Here is a 16,717-nt window from a genome sequence, read left to right as displayed (position 1 = left end):
ACCACTGAGGAGGCGCTCCATAAACCTTTGTTGAGTGGTGGAGTCCCAGTCACACACTGTGGCCAGGCACTTGGGAGGCTAGGGACCCTCCGGTGTGAGCCTACGGCATCAGTGCTGGGCTCTAACCACTGACCCCACCAGCCTTTGAGGATCATCCGGCCTCTAGCCTTGGGCTCCTGTGGGCCTCCTCCAGCTCAGGCCACCCAGCCCAGTGTCCAGGGTGGCGGCCAGAGACTCAGGCCTCCTCCTGCTGCCTTTCCCTCTAGGTGTCAGGCTTCCCCAGGCGTGGGGACCGCCGTCCCAGGGCAGCGGCTGCCCGCAGGGGAACCGCCTGGTAGGGCTGGTGGGGGCTGGCCTTGGAGTCACGGCTCCGATTCGAGAAGGGAAATCATCTGAGCTTTTAAAAAATTAAATGGAGTCAGTAATTTGATTTCAGAGAGAAGCTGAAAACCTCGTAATGGCAGGAGCAGCTCAATCTCGTGGTGAAAAGGAAAAGCCTTAAATGGGGCTATTAAGCTTTTGCCCGGGACGGATCTGCCCGGAGAGGGAGGAGGAGGGACCGCAGAGGGGGGAGAAGTCTTCTTCGAGGTGGGGACCGTTTATCAGCCAAGACAACCCTGATTATTTATTTATTTATTTCTTGTTCCAGGCGGGCGTTGCCGACGGTCTCCTCTTCTTGGCTGCATTTCAAATCCCACTTCCAGTGATGGGTCTGCCTGGAGGTGGGCGTCTGGGGGTCCACCTTTCCAGGGAAGCACTGAGTGAGTGCTCTTCCGGCCCAGAACACTGCACCCAGCCACAGCTGGGCATCTAAGCCAGGGAGCCTGGGGGCAGCTGGGTCACTGAGGGTCACTGGGGCTGTCCAAGCCAGTGGGGTACCAGCTGCTGCCATGGAACCCAGAGGAAGGGAGTTATGAGTAATGAAAATGAAGCAGTGGCATCCCATTCTCCTCCCCTGGAGTCCTTTAGAGACCTGAGGTCATGGCACCCCAAGGCCTGGGGAGGGGGTAAACACCAAGGGTTCATATCACCGTCACCAGCGACCCCCCAGAGATGTCTGGACCATGGCTGAGGCCCTCCATGCTTTCCTGGGCCTGCAAGCACCCCCTCTGCCTGGGCCGGGAGGTGGATGATGGAATGATCGCCGTAAGAACGGCTCTCGAGTTCTGGGCGTGCTGGCTGTCATGGTCCACGAGGTGGATGGTGGAATGATCGCCGTAAGAACGGCTCTTGAGTTCAGAGTGCACTGGGTGTCATCCGGCTCCACGCCAAATGCTCTACGTTCCTTTCCCACCCAACTCTCAACAGCCCCATCGGGAGGAACGATTACCATCCCCATTTGACCTATCAGGAAACTGAGGCTCAGAGAGGTGAGTGCCTTGCCAAGGTCACAGAGCCAAACAGCAGAGGAACTGGGACTTGAACCCTAGCTCCTGGCAGGCCTGGCTGCAAAGCCTGCACCTTACCCTGATGCTTCACTACCTCCAACAGCAGACCAAGCCCAGAAACGCAGCTGGCAGGGCCAGGGAGAGACCAGGAGACACCGCCCTTCACTCAGCGCCTCTTCCCTCAGGGAGGTCCATGCAGGCAGACGGCCTGCTGCTTCACCACTCCCTCTGGGTTCCACAGCAGCAGCTGGCACCCTGCTGGCTTGGATGGCCCCGGTGACTCTCAGTGACCCAGTGCCCCTGGACTCCCTGGCCTAGATGCCCAGCTGTGGCTGAGCACAGTGATGATCTGGGCCGGAAGAGCACTGGGGCTTCCCTGGAAAGACAGCCCCAGCCCCCACCTCCAGGCCGACCCATCACTGCCTCCCACCCTTTGCACTCTACCTCCCCAGGGTGCACCCAGGACTCACCCTGGAGTCTGCATGGAGGCTCAGCGTGGGGGCCTCGCAGGAAACCCCTCCACACTGTCCTGTGGCTCAGGAGGCCTGTGGCTTTCAGCACTGGGGGCCAAGCTGGGCTCCGTCAGCTCCTGCTGGGGTGAGGCCCCCCGGCCAGCCTGGAAGGGGTGTTCAAGCTCCACCAGGCTGGGTAGCGACACTCCTGTGGGAGCCCACAGGCTCAGGGTTTGCGTGGACGGAGGGCTGGATGTGTGTGCAACCCCCCACTCCTGGCCCACGGGCCAGCCAGGGGCTGACTCCAGGTATCGGGCCTGGTCTGGCCCTCCTACAGATGAGGCTTCGGGTGTCAGAAGAGCTGCTGGGCGAACAGGTTCTGGTGGCAGAGGCTCCATAGGAAGAACTGCCAGGGGCACTGCCGGCCTCACCCTGGGCATCCCAGTGAGTTCGGGTCCTGAGGCCCCGGCACAGGCACTGGGGTCTGGCTGCCTCACACTTGGGGTAGAGAATGCGGCATCCCTCCCCAGCAGGATGGAGAGTCCCGGCCCCTCTACATCCTGGCTTGGTTCTGAGGATGAAAGGTCCACGGGCCCCCTGGCCCCCTCCCTGGGAAGACTAGGCCCAGCCTGGCATGGCCTCTCCACCTCCGTTCCAGAGCATGTTTCCTGGGGCTCTCCGGGAGAATGGTGAGAAACCAGCTCCTCTGCAGCCAGTCTGGCCCGCCAGGGCCTCGTCAATGGCTGGAACTCCTCACTGGCTTGGCCGGGCTCCCCCGTGATGGGCTCGGGTGCAGCCACATCACCCCTTGACAGCCCTCTCAGCAGGAGGGGACTTCCTGGAGACTTGGCAGGGTCCTGCTCAGGCCTCACAGTTCCTAGACCTTCAGTCAGGGTGACAGATGGTCCTGAGACCAGGAGCAATTCAGATCGTTCAGGCCTTGGGGCTGGCGGTGAAGGAGAGGAGGCGTCTGAGGACACGGGCAGGGTCAGAGCCGGGTGCGCTGGCAAGACTGGACGTGGCCGCCAGGGACTAGCCTGGACACCCTCTACAGGCTCCGAGGGGAGCATGGCTGGAGGTGTGGGGTGTCCAGGGAACCCTGCTTCCCCTGGGGGAGACTGGGGACCTCGCTGAGCTTGCACCACTCTGGGGAAAATGGAGGCAGATGTCTGGCCTCTTCTCGCCGGTTTGGCTGTTTGCAGGAAAGGTCCAAGCCCCTTCTTCATCGAGAGAGAAGTGGAGAGAGAAAAAGCATCAGAAACAAGAACACAAGGGCTCTGGCTGCCCTGAGAATCTCAGCCCAAAGATGGATTCGAGGGACCAGGTGCGGTGGCTCAGGACTGTAATTCCAACACAATAGGAGGCCAAGGCGGGTGGATCACTTGAGGCCAGGAGTTCCAGACCAGCCTGGCCAACATGGTGAAACCCCATCTCTACTAAAAATACAAAATTAGCTGGGCGTGGTGGCATGTGCCTGTAATCCCAGCTACTCGGGAAGCTGAGGCAGGAGGATCGCCTGAATCTGGGAGGTGGAGGCTGCAGTAAGCCAAGATCGTGCCACTGGACTCCAGCCTGGATGACAAAGCAAGACGCCATCTCAAAAAAAAAAAAAAAAAAAAGAAGAGCTGGAGGAAGCTGTGACTTCTGGGTCTCCAGTCCTCTGGTGTGCCTCAGTTTCCCTCCCTCCGTTTGTGTGCATAGCTGCTGACCCCCCCGCTGCCTCCTTTGGCTGTGTCTCAAGGCCCTGGGAGGCTGCTGTGATCCAGGCTGACAGATGAAGGGGGTTTGCCCTCGGGGGGAGCTCTTGGGGGCCCAGCTTTCTATGGGAAATATTCTGAATTTGAGGAGGTGACATGGTTAGGGATCAGAGTGGGGCTCTCTTTGGAAGAATGGTGGTGAAAGAGAAGGGCCTCAGGCCCAGCTGGGTCTACCGGTACCTCATGGGGACCGGACTCTTTGGAGGAAACCATGGGCAGAGTATGCAGCCATAGACGTGCCTTGGCCAGCGCATTGGAAGGCCGGTGCAGGAGGTCCTGAGAAAGCCATTCCTGGGCAGCTGGTCCTACAGCCCACACCTGGGAGGAAGCAGCAGATGGCACTCCCGCTGGGCGGGGGGTCTCTGGTCCTGGGGATGGCGGGGAGGGAGTGGTCCTCAGTGCAGCAGTTGAGGCAGGCGACTCTGTTCCTGAATCTTCCAGAGAGAAGACAGAGGTCAGCCTTCCTCCTAAGGAAGCAAAATCCTCCCAATGCCCTGCTGAAGGGACCATGAGTGACCCCTTTCCACAGATGGGGAATGGAAGGGACCACAAGTGACCCCTTTTCCACAGGTGGGGAACGGAAGCTTGGGGAGGTCAGATGCAAGCCCTGGGTTGGGAAATGTCCATTGGCTGAAGTTCACAGTCCTCCCAACTGGAGTCCTTTTTGAGACTATGTGGACGTAAAGATTCTTTTTTTTTTTTGAGACGGAGTCTCACTCTGTGGCCAGGCTGGGTTGTAGTGGTGCAGTCTTGGCTCACTGCAACCTCTGCCTCCTGGGTTCAAGCGATTCTCTTGCCTCGGCCTCCCAAGTAGCTGGGATTACAGGTGTGCACCACCACGCCCAACTAATTTTTTTGTATTTTTAGTAGAGATGGGGTTTCACCATGTTAGCCAGGCTGGTCTCAAACTCCTGACCTCAAATGATCCACCCACCTTGGCCTGGAATGAGCCACCATGTCCGGCCCATTATTTAAAATTAAATCACAGAAATTCGAATTTCTGCAAGGGGCACCTGGCCCTGACTCCCTGTCCCAGCTTCAATGCCACCAGATGGTTTCGTCTTTGAGCCATTTCCTATTTTGAGGTCAAATACATTGGCTCAGCCTCAGGAACCACAGAGAACCGGAGAGTGCTCCCTTCCCGACCACCTTTCAGGTTAGACTCAGCCCAGGCAGCGTAGGCATTCCAGGCTGATCACGCTTTGCCAAGTGTGGGAGAGGAGGTACAGTGCAGGGTGTTTAGCAGGCCCCCTGGCCTCCCCCCACCAGATGCTGGTAGGATCCCCTGAGTCATGACAACGAAGAAGGTCTCCAGATGTTGCTAAGTGTCTCCTGAGAGGCAAAAATCAACCGCAGTTGAGAACTGCTGGGTTCGAGCTTGCAAATTCTGGCCCAGGGGTCAAATACAGCCCTTGGACATGTTTGACTCGGCCTGCAGGGTGTTTGAACTATTTTTTAAATTAACCAACAACAGGCCGGGCGCGGTAGCTCACGCTTGTAATCCCAGCACTTTGGGAGGCCGAGGCAGGCAGATCACGAGGTCAGGAGATCGAGACCACGGTGAAACCCCGTCTCTACTAAAAATACAAAAAATTAGCCGGGCGTGGTGGCGGGTGCCTGTAGTCCCATCTACTCGGAGAGGCTGAGGCAGGAGAATGGCATGAACCCGGGAGGTGGAGCTTGCAGTGAGCCGAGATTGCACCACTGCACTCCAGCCTGGGCGACAGAGCGAGACTCCGTCTCAAAAAAAATAAATAAATAAAAAATTAAAAAAACAAATTAACCAACAACATTTTAAAAGCAGGGGTTCTTATATAACCAGGTTCTCGTGGAAAACCAGATTTGGCTACATGGGCCTGCCTCCCTGCAAGATAGGATCAGCTCCAGCTAAGCGAGGTTGCTCCACTTAGAGGGACCTGGTGGCTGTGGGTTCCCAGGAGTCTCCACCACTCCCTGTCACCTCCAACACTGAGCTTTGCTGCTTTATCCTCCCATGCCCAGGCCCTGGGTGTTCTTATTCTCCCCACTGTCCCGCCACTGTCACTCCCTGCCGCACCCCAAGAGCCATTTCCATCAGTGAACCCCACTTTAAAATGTGAAAACAGGCCAGGCACAGTGGTTCACGCCTGTAATCCCAGCACTTTGGGAGGCCAAGGCAGGAGGATCACTTGAGCCCAGGAGTTTAAGAACAGCCTGGGCAACATGCATGATCTCATCTCTATAAAAAATATTTAAGGCTGGGCGTGGTGGCTCACGCCTGTAATCCCAGAAGTTCGGGAGGCCCAGGCGGCCGGATCACCCGAGGTCAGGAGTTTAAGACCAGCCTGATCAACATGGTGAAACCTCATCTCTACTAAAAATACAGATTAGACAGGCGTGCTGGCAGGCGCTTGTAATCCCAGCTACTCGGGAGGCTGAAGCAGGAGAGGCGGAGGTTGCAGTGAGCCAAGATTGTGTCATTGCACTCCAGCCTGGGCAACAAGAGTGAGACTCCATCTCGGGGAAAAAAAAAAAAGAAATTTAAAAACTAGCTTGGTATGGTGTCTTGTACCTATAATCCCAGCTACTCAGGAGGCTGAGACAGGAGGATCCCTTGAGCCCAGGAGCTCAATGTTATAATGAGCTATGATTGCAACATTGTACTCCAGCCTAGGCAATAGAAAAAGACCCTGTCTCTTATTTAAAAAAAAAAAAAAATATATATATATATATATATATATCTATATATGTACACACACACATACACACAAATATGAAAACAACTATATCTAAACCATCTCTTAGATTTCTCCAGACCAGACACTTCAATAATTAGGATTTGTCCTATAGGTTCTAATTACTTTTGGGGTCAGGGAGGGGGAAGATTTTTTAAAAATCTCTAACCACGGGGAGTTTAGGCAATTCTAGCATATATTAATATTCCAACACATTAGTCACATATTTACAAAAGAAAAATGTTATCTGTGTAAAACATTTTTTTTTAATTCCTGGTGAAATTTCAAGCCAACAAGCATTTATGAAGTGCTTACCAAGGGCAAGGCAGCAAGATAAGGCCCATCAAGAATAAGAAGCCGAACAGGGCACAGCCCCTGATCTGAATGAATTCATATTAGAGGGAGAGACAGGAGCATGCACCATAACTATAATAAGAATAGAAAGACCTCGAAGCTGCAGGGAGCCCGCTGGGGAGGTGCAGGGGAGGTGTGCTGGGAACCAGGGAGGGGAGAGATTCATTCCGGTTGCTGATGTTAAATTAACAAAACGAGGAAGAGAACATTCTTTCCCTGTGTAAATCTTTCCAGAGAGGCCAAAAAGCTCTTCCTAAAATGTTTCTATTGCTGTTGCTGATCTATTTTTATACTGTACTCCGTATCTTCCTATCAAGGACCTGCCCTCTCATCAAAACCCAGGATAAAGATCATCTACTCTCTGACATCTCTCCTGAGTCCACCTGCCCTCATAATTCTCTGGGCATTTTTTTTGTGTTGTTTTTTGTTTTTGTTTCTGTTTTGAGATGAGTCTTGCTCTGTTGCCCAGGCTGGAATGCAGTGGCACAATCTCAGCTCACTGCAACCTCCACCTCCCAGGTGCAAGCAATTCTCCTGCCTCAGCCGGCCAAGTAGCTGAGATTACACATTAGAGATGTCCTCTTTTAGGAGAGACAGGGTTTCGCCATGTTGGCTAGGCTGATCTCAAACTCCTGGCCTCAAGTGATCCTCCCACCTTGGCCTCCCAAAGTGCTGGGATTACAGGCGTGAGCCACCGCATCCGGCCTTTCTCTGGGCATTTCTTATCTTCCCTTCCAGACTGGATGCTGCTTGAGAGCAAGAACCAAATCCAGCAGCCTCTATTCCCACCTAAGCCTTGCATGGGGCCTCATAAACTGCAACTGCTTATTGAATATCTGTTGGATAAAGTTCTAGCCCTCCCTTTCCAAGATTAATGTCATCACTGCAGGAAACTGTTAAAATAAAAACAGCCGAAATGTGTAAAAATTTTCAAGAAACATTTCCATTTTTAGCAGACTGTCAGAACTCACCCCCCATCCCGCCTTTTTCTTTGTTTCTAATTCTGAATTTGGGGCTAGCTGTGGTAGGCAGTCCCCCTTTTAATCTTTAAATATAGTTCTGAATATAATTACATTTTTGTGCAGCACCGAAACATCATATCCTCGTGACAGGGCAAACTTGCGCTATTAACATCTGAGTTAAATCTCCTTCGCGTCTGTCTTCGATTGAGGACAGTTAGGAAGTATAAGATGAAAGTGATCGACATCGTTTGTGAATTATGTGCATTTCCTTGTGCTGTATTTCAATGGATTTTGCTCCTGGTGGTTTTGCATGTGTGAATACCAGGTTGTCCGTTAGCGGAGCTTTCGCCAAAAACCCCATCCCAGCATCCTAGCATGAAGGCATACACCACGTTTAGAAGAAGGTTCCTCTTGAGCTGAGAAACAAGTTGCATTGTGTCGTGCTCTTTGCCAGGGACACTCATCTGTCTACCAAGTGACCCGAGGAACTGGAGCTCACACAGAGAGAGTGGATAAATGGAAACAGCTCCTCTTGCGCCAGGCACTCACTCTTCTAAGCCATTCATTCCCCTTATCTCATTCGATCCTCAAACTGGGTACTGGTATGCCTATTTTCCAGATGGGAAAACTGAGGCTCAACATGGTTAAGTAACTCACTGAGGTTGTGTGGTTGGTTAGGAAATGGATGCACCCCCATCTGCCTCCCCTGTCCCCTCCCTGGCAGACTCCAGGGCCAGGAACCACATCACCATTCAGTTCTCATGATACTGTTGTTCTCCTGCCAGTTCCAGCCAGTATGTCTGACACCTCACTTACCTTGTAGGTATGGGAGCTGTCGGGTCCAGGAAGTGAAACATTGTCACAGAAGAAAGAACCCCAGGGCCAAGGAAAGAGGGTTTGTGCAGTGTGTGCCTGTTACCAGCAGTCACAGCCTCATGGTGCCTCACTCACCCACACACTGGAAGAAGCTCTCCACTGTCCAGAGGACTGGGGCAGCCATCTCGGCAAATTCCAGGCTCAGGTCTACCCTATAGAAAGCTTGTGTTCCCGGGGTTCCTCCGACTTCTTGGCATCGCTGTGGGGCCACAAGAAATTAGTTACACGTTAGCTGGGCGCAGTGGCTCACGCCTGTAATCCCAGCACTTTGGGAGGCTGAGGCAGGTGGATCATGAGGTCAGGAGATTGAGACCATCTGGCTAACACAGTGAAACCCCGTCTCTACTAAAAATACAAAAAATTAGCTGGGCGTGGTGGCACGCACCTGTAGTCCCAACTACTCGGGAGGCTGAGGCAGGAGAATCGCTTGAACCCAGGAGGAGGAGGTTTCAGTGAGCCGAGATCGTGCCACTGCACTCCAGCCTGGGCGACAGAGCAAGACTCCGTCTCAAAAAAAAAAAAAGAAAAGAAAAGAAAAGAAATTAGTTGCACATGGCAGGGGCATCCCATGCCCTGTGGCTGTCCCCTGATGGGGCTACCTTGGTAAAAGTATGGGCCTGAGGGGCATACATGGTGAAGTCCATTTTCAGCCAGCACCACAGATCTGCCCTCCACTTTTATTTTTTGAGACAGGGTCTCACTCCCATTGCCTAGGCAGGAGTGCAGTGGTACAATCACAGCTCATTACAGCCTCAACTCCCTAAGCTCAGGCAATTCTCCCACCTCATTTTTTAATTTTTTTGTAGCAGTGAGGTCTGACTATGTTACCCAGGCTGGTCTTGAACTCCTAGGCTCAAGTGACCCTCCGGCCTCGGCTTCCCAAAGTGCTGGGATTACAGACAGGAGCCACTGTGACTGGCCTACCCTCCATGTTTCTGACCGCATATGGCATTGGTGACCAAAGGAGAAGGGCCTCAGGAAGAGAAGGGGCAAGACAGAGATGCCACTGGATACTCACCTGGACCTGGAGCACCCCGGCCACCGGAATGCTGACCACCACAAAGTCCTTGTTCTCGGTCACCATAAAGATGTTGGACTGGTGGACTCGGAGGAATCTGAGGCTCAGGGTTTCCTCAATGTAGGAACCTCTTTTGACTAGACCCAGTCTCTGCTTGGGGATGTGAACTACGACTTCCGACTCTGGCTGGAATGACACTGGAATGGGAAGGACACAGGACACAGAAAAAGACACACTTTGCAGGCTTGTGGACAAATTAAGTGGTGGTGGGCCTTCTCCAGGGGCCACACCTGTGGCCAGCACAGCACACTTCCCCAGTCAGTGACAGCAAGTTACTTGGTGTCCTGGTATCACTGCCTGGGCTGAAACTTAGCTGCATGGATGAAGAAAATAAGAAAAAAAGACCATCCCCGAACACCTGACAGACCTTGCCACTTGCAAAGGCCCATCAGGAAGCAGATGCCAGCAGGGAAGCTGCAGAAATGTCTCTACCGAGACCGTCTTTGGCTTCGGTGACCTAGCCCAGTGCCCCTTCCATTTCCACAGCAACTCTTAAGTAATATAACTCCTAGGCCAGGCACGGTGGCTCACACCTGTAATCCCAGCACTTTGGGAGGCCGAGGTGGGTGGATCACCTCAGGTCAGGATTTCGAGACCAGCCTGGCCTACATGGTGAAACCCCATCTCTACTAAAAACACAAAAAATTAACCAGGTGTGGTGGCGGACGCCTGTAATCCCAGCTACTTGGGAGGCTGAGGCAGGAGAATAGCTTGAACCCTGGAGGTGGAGGTTGCAATGAGCCGAGATCACACCACCGCACTCCCGCCTGGGCAACAAGAGCGAAACTCCATCTCAAAAAAAAAGAAAGAAATACAGCTCCTATCAGTTGTTTACACTTTAGCAAGAATTTCACTGTGTCAGGCTCTCAGGGGGACATTTTAAGGCAGCTCTGCAGCTGCTAATGGAAGCATCTGCCTTTATATAAAGGGATTTGAAACACTGTGAACAGGGAAAGAGATGTTTGGAGGCTCATGATGGTCGTTGCCAATGCCTGAAAATCCCCAGAGCCCCGATCCCGAAACTCAGTCCATGATAAAATTCATACAAATGGAAAGTCTAAACCACCTCTAATCTACCCACACAGGATGAAGCCTTTGATCCACCTAACTTTACACGCCGAGTTCTTTGAATTTAAATTCCTGGAGGTAGGAAGTGGTCTTCCAGATTCCGGACCTCTTTATATGACATAAGACCCAGGGCAATGGTGTCACTCCAGGCTGAACAAAACAGTTATCACATACGTGGTCTAGATCAGGGGTCCCCACAGCCCTCAGATCACAGAGCCCTGGAGGGTCTGACCAGGCTGCAGGCTCTCTCCCGTCTCTGTTCTCAGAGTCCCTGGAGCCAGCTTGGGAGCTCCCAAGAATTTGCAGACCTCAAGTTTGCAGGTCTGTAGTAGATGATTTTACTTTTTTTTTTTTTTTTTTTTTTTGAGACAGAGTCTCGCTCTGTCCCCCAGGCTGGAATGCAGTGGCACGATCTCGGCTCACTGCAAGCTCTGCCTCCCGGGTTCACGCCATTCTCCTGCCTCAGCCTCCCGAGTAGCTGGGACTACAGGCGCCTGCCACCACGCCCGGCTAATTTTTTGTATTTTTTTAGTACAGACGGGGTTTCACCCTGTTAGCCAGGATGGTCTCGATCTCCTGACCTCGTGATCCACCCGCCTCGGCCTCCCAAAGTGCTGGGATTACAGGCATGAGCCACCGCGCCCAGCCGATGATTTTACTTTTTATTCACCCCACATCCCACCCCTACTCCACACACACATACCCCAACACCTTCCAGCAAAAGCAAACTTCTCTTTGTCCCAAGCATTTCTGAAACACATAGCCAAGGTTGGGACTGAGGAGAGGAGAGGTGGGATGAGACAGAGGGGAATAAGGTGCCCAGAGAAGGGAGAAAACAGAGACCAGAATGGGATGAAGTTGGAAAGGTGGACATTAGGGGCACTCCTGGGTCTTACCCGGTGGGCAAGCAGCTTCTAAAGAATAGGCATGGTGACCGCTCACCAGCCACAGTGGCAGGAGCTCAACAGAGGTGTTCAGCACCTGGAGAAGGAGGGGGTCCCCCTGAGGTCTCCAAAACTGCTCCTTCCAGATGCAAACTCCCTCCACAGGGGCCCCCTCTCCCACCTTCGAACTAGTCTCTGAACTAAAGCCCCAAGTGTTACAAAGCCCAGGTCAGGGATTATTGCGCCGATGCAACTAGGAAATATTATTTAGCTGAGATATTTTTGGCAGGAAGCAAGCTCAGAGCAAATGTCATGTGAGCCGTCTTCTCTTACACGGCAACTTTGGGCTATTTAAAGAGATGGTAATTACGCTCCTGCCACCATGATCAGGACGAGCTGAATGCATGATTGCAGGAGCCCCTAATCTGCAGAGCGGAGCACTTTACGCTAATGGGGCCCAATTTTTTAAGGCGCCTGCCTAAATCTGTCCAGTCTCGCAGGTGGACATTTGACTTGTCACTGGAGGGGTGGCAACCTGCTCTTCTGGGTGCTATGCCCCAGAGGCCCCTCACCTCCTGGCAGGGCCTGCTGCCCACCACTGACCTCCCACCTCTGAAGAAGGCCTTGTCTCGGGCTTTGGACGGTGACAGTGGTGGCGTTGATGTCCACATACAGTCCCATCAGGCTGGCATCTTCAAGAGAAGCCACTAGCTCCCCTCGAAGGGACAGCAGCCATGGAGTCTGGAGAAACAGGACACTTTCACAAATCATGTGGCCAGGGAGGTACGGTCACTAGGGGTTATGGAGAAGGGACACTTGAGGGGTCACCTAGGAAGGTAACAGGGTCACGGGGAGGATAATCTAGGCCAGGAGGCAGGACGGCAGGCCACTCGGGGAGGAGAGTCAACTAGACACTAGCACGCTTATACTTTAGGGGAGGAGGTCCCTTGCAGGGGTGCTTGGCACACAGTAGGTGTACAACGCGACTGAAAGAACGAACACACAGTTACCCCTAACAGCAATGCCAACCAGTTGGCCCCTATGCTGCCCTGGCTGGGCACAACTGAAGTCCTGTTCTTGGCTCTGTTTGCCACCCTTTAGTGGGACATGGGAATCGGGGCCTTGAATAAAGGTGAGGGCCAGATGCGGGCAGAGGGACAGGGAAGGGTCCCCAGCTCCCATCTCAGGAGGACTGGCAGGGGGACGTCAGGAAGACTTGGGAAGGTCAAGCTCACTGACCCCAAATATTCAAAGGGATGTAAAATGGAGAAGAGGGACTGGCTCCTTCTGGGAGGCTGCGGGAAACACTCAAAGGACCAGCAGAAGGAAAATTCGGGAAACACCTGTGCAACGTGGAACAAGCTCCTTACAAAGGAACAAGCTCCCTGTCACTGGAGACTTGGCAGAGAGAATCTTAGCACAGGAAGGACCTTAGAGCCTTCCAACCCAGCCTCCCACCCAAAGCTGGGGTCCCCTCTTCAAGGTTCTTCTCAGATGGCCTCAGGCCTCTGCCTGGAGGGCATCAGCGGGAGCTTCAAACTTCAGCTGGCAAGACCTGGTCCCTAAGAGTCTGTACCATCCATGACACTCTCCAGAGGACAAGCAAACTCAAAAGCTGCCTCAGAGCATCCCGAGCACCCACCAGGCCTGGCAGAAACTTCCAGAGAGTTGCTCCTGCTATTCCAATGGGGCCCACTTACCTGTCTATTGTCGCTCCGCAGGGGCAGGGGCCGGGAGACCTGCAGAGACAAAGAGGAAGCAATGTCTCCTGCAAGCGGTGAGTAAAGGTGAGCAAACATCCCTGCCTGTGCCCATCAGCGCCGGCAATTACCCCAGCAGGAGGCCGGTGAGAGAGCTGTGCCACTGGGTTGTTTGCTCATTAAGACAAGAAAATCGTTTATGTTCTGGGACTCTAGTGTCAACAGACGCAGGGAAATGTCACCACCTCAGCTGCCATCCTGGGCCCGGCCAAGGGGGCAGCTGGGGTCCTGGGTGCAGCTGGTGAGGCCAAGATCGGATGTGCATGGGACCAACCCTGCTCACAGCCCACTTCCATTGGGGCTGTTTCCTAGGCCTCTTGTCTTGTTTTTCTCCCTAGGTCCCAATTTCTTCCTCGCCCTTTTTCTTTCCACTTTGGATCCAACTAGCAGCAGTGTAGAGAGTAAGGGCTTCTACGGGCCCAGAGAGTACACCTGTGCCCCCCAATGGCACCGTTTTTAGCGGGACCAACCATCCCGGTTCCCCAGGAGTGGAGAGGTGCCCCTGATGTGGGGTTTTCAGTGCTAAAACTGAGACAGGCCCAGGCAAACCGAGACAGTGGTTTCTCGTACCACGCCTGAGTCTCACAGCCATCCCGTAGGGTGGCACCATTCTCCCGTTTCACAGACCAGGGTCCAAGGTGATGGCGTGGGCAAGGGACCTTCCCCAAAACTCCTCTGCAGCCAGTGCTGCCCACACAGGTGCTCTCTCAAGTCTCTCTACTTTCTCCAAATGCCCCTTTGCCTTTGTGTCAGACTTGGCCAGGGAGGTTGTGGCACTGGACAGAGTCACAGACCAGCAGAGGGTCCCTCGGAGACCATCAGACCCCGTCTCCTACTCGATACAGAATGGGGAGACTGGGGCCAGAGTGAATTGACTCATCTTGACAGCTGCCCAACTCAAGGCTACCCACCTTTTCTCCCCAGGGACAGAGAAGGGCTTCCAGAAGCAGAAAGGAGTGGGTGGGGCCAGGAAGAGGCACCCCACCACCATGCAGCCTCCCCAGTTGCCCAGCTCGGCTGTTCCTTGGCCCCGGAGAGCCCATGTTGGCAGCAGGCTCAGGCGGCCCACAGGGAGCCCCTCGGGTCAGCCCTGTGATGGCCTTGCTTTTAGGGGGTGCTGCCTTCCCTTGGGGAGCAAAGTGGAAGAAATGGAGAAGACGTCCACAAGGTCTGGCAGGAGAATGAAGAGGATGCGGGAATTCCTCTACACCACCAAAGCTGCACCATGGTGCCCCAGCCCACCCCTGCTGCTGAACCAGGAAGAAGGCAGAGAGGCCCCCAGAGGCCAGGCTGTAAGAAGAAGGAAAGCAATTCTGCTAAAAGAAGGAAGGGAAAGCCAGGCGCGGTGGCTCATGCCTGGAATCCCAGCACTTAGGGAGGCTGAGGCGGGTGGATCACCGGAGCTCATGAGTTCGAGACCAGCCTGGGCAACCTGGTGAAACCCCATCTTTACTAAAAATACAAAAAAAAAAAAAAAAAAGCCAGGAGTGGTGGCAGGCGCCTGTAGTCCCAGCTACTCAGGAGGCTGAGGCACAAGGTTCGCTTCAACCTGGGAGGCGGAAGTTGCAGCGAGCTGAGATTGTCCCACTCACTCCAGCCTAGGCGACTCTGGCCAGAATGAGACTCTGTCTCCAAGAAAAAAAAGGAAGGAAGGGAAGACGTGACAAGTGCGCAGGCAAAACGCACCGTGCCCTTTAAGTCGCCAGGAGGAGGCTCTATTTAGGGCCCGTGGACATTCCGCAGGAGCTCGGGCAGCCTTCACTGGGAGCAATCGCTAATCACTGCATTGAGTTTACGGGTGCCCCCGGGCACACTTAACCCAGGGCAATGAATAGTTATTGCGCGGCCTCCCGCTCGGGGCCTGTGGGCACACTTAAGCGATCTCGCAGATCGCTGCGAGCAGGGCACGGCTCGGGTACACCCTTGGGCACCCTGCGCCATCAGCAGGGAGAGGCAGAGTATTAAATATCTATGTGCCCTGTGCCCACAGCTGCATTTAGCCAAGGGCAAGGCCGGTGAAACGGCTTTAATTAAAACTTAATGCAAGTTCAAGATGCAGCCACGGAAGTGGCGGCTGCAGAAGTCACCGGGAATGAATCAGTCAATTCGATGAGGTTCTCAGATGGGGGAAGGGGCTGGAGGGGAGGCGGGGGCAGCAGAGACCCGCCTCTGCTCCTTGTGTGCTCCCCACCTCTGTGAGACTCTGTTTAGGGATGCAGAGCCCCCCCCCAACCTGCTCCCACACCTCGGTCAGTAAAGGATGCCAGGGACTGGGACATTGGGGCATCTGGGCTTCAAGGGCAGGACGATGGAGACCAAGCGGGCGCCCAGGTGAGGAGTCGTTTCTGCTTTTCTCAGCAATTCGGCCCAGGCCCAGTGTCGTGTGAGGACAGCAACACCGTCCCCCTGGCGGCGGCTTCGAGAATCACAGGCCCAGTGCAAAGGGAGCAGTAACCAGCCCTGGGATGTCAAACAGGTGCCCTGGCAGCCCTGCTTGGGGATCCCGGGGCGGGGCCGGCCCCTCAATTCTTAGGTGCACCAACACCGGCTTTGGCGTGGCCACTCTGAGCCCTTAATAAAGGCAGGTGGGCAGAGGAAGCCCCTCCCGCTCAGCCCCTGCTCCTTCAGGTTAAGAAGCAAAGGAACTTTAGAGAGTCCAACATGACAGTGAGCTGGGCTCAGAGCGGAGATGAGCCCAGGTCTTCTGAGCTGGGCTGGTGCCGGGGCCCTTCCCACCACAGCACACTCATTTTTGAAGTTCAGGTCAGAGGAGAAGAAGGCGATAAGCTCCTCCTGGCGCAAGTCATGCCTTGGTCATATCTGTTCCCTTAGCAGCAGCACAGGGCTGGACATAAAATAGATGCTCAATAAATGCTTGTTGGGGCCAGGTGCAAGGCAGCTCACGCCTGTAATCCTAGCATTTTGGGAGGCCAAGGCAGGTGGATCGGTTGAGGTCAGGAGTTCGAGACCAGCCTGGCCAACATGGTGAAACCCCATCTCTACTAAAAACACAAAAAATATAAAAAAGTCAACTGGCTTTAATTAAACTGGTGGTGGCACATGCCTGTGATCCCATGAGAATCACTTGAACCCAGGAGGCAGAGGTTACAGTGAGCCGAGATCACACCACTGTATGCCAGCCTAGGCAACAGAGCGAGGCTCTGTCTCAAAATAAATAAATAAATAAATAAATAAATGCTTGTTGAATAAATGGTGTTTGTCATCAGCAGCCTTTTCACTCCAACCTCCTCCTCTCAGTTCTGCCTTCCTCTCCTTTCTCTCCCTCCTTCCTTCCTCCTCCTCCTCACAGACAGAAGATGCCTGCCCAAATCCCTCAGGCCAAATCCAGCACTTTGTTTGAGCCGCACAGTGCCTACAAAATTAAAGTGACTTGACCGGGCGTGGTGGCTCATGCCTGTAATCC

General features: G+C 53.9%; 1 protein-coding gene across 2 annotated transcripts in view; it reads right to left on the bottom strand.

Annotated features, from left to right (window-relative positions):
* Positions 1–618: 618 nt before the first annotated feature.
* Positions 619–16,717, bottom strand: part of C22H1orf127 (chromosome 22 C1orf127 homolog) — a 39,082-nt gene continuing 22,983 nt past the window's right edge. Inside the window, exons 7-14 of one of the 2 annotated variants that reach the window (XM_063631817.1) lie at positions 13,234–13,272; positions 12,137–12,274; positions 11,546–11,630; positions 9,522–9,718; positions 8,579–8,702; positions 3,838–4,031; positions 1,859–3,060; positions 619–885 (exon numbers count right to left, since the gene is read on the bottom strand). In XM_063631817.1, coding sequence (XP_063487887.1) covers positions 1,879–3,060; positions 3,838–4,031; positions 8,579–8,702; positions 9,522–9,718; positions 11,546–11,630; positions 12,137–12,274; positions 13,234–13,272 — 1,959 coding nt within the window. In that variant the 3' untranslated portion in view covers positions 619–885; positions 1,859–1,878. The remainder of the gene's footprint in view (positions 886–1,858; positions 3,061–3,837; positions 4,032–8,578; positions 8,703–9,521; positions 9,719–11,545; positions 11,631–12,136; positions 12,275–13,233; positions 13,273–16,717) is intronic. The other variant, XM_055261595.1, reaches the window with a different exon arrangement.

The sequence above is a fragment of the Symphalangus syndactylus genome, chromosome 22 (assembly GCF_028878055.3).
Source record: "Symphalangus syndactylus isolate Jambi chromosome 22, NHGRI_mSymSyn1-v2.1_pri, whole genome shotgun sequence".
NCBI lineage: Eukaryota > Metazoa > Chordata > Mammalia > Primates > Hylobatidae > Symphalangus > Symphalangus syndactylus.
This window is presented reverse-complemented; position numbering and strand designations above follow the sequence as displayed.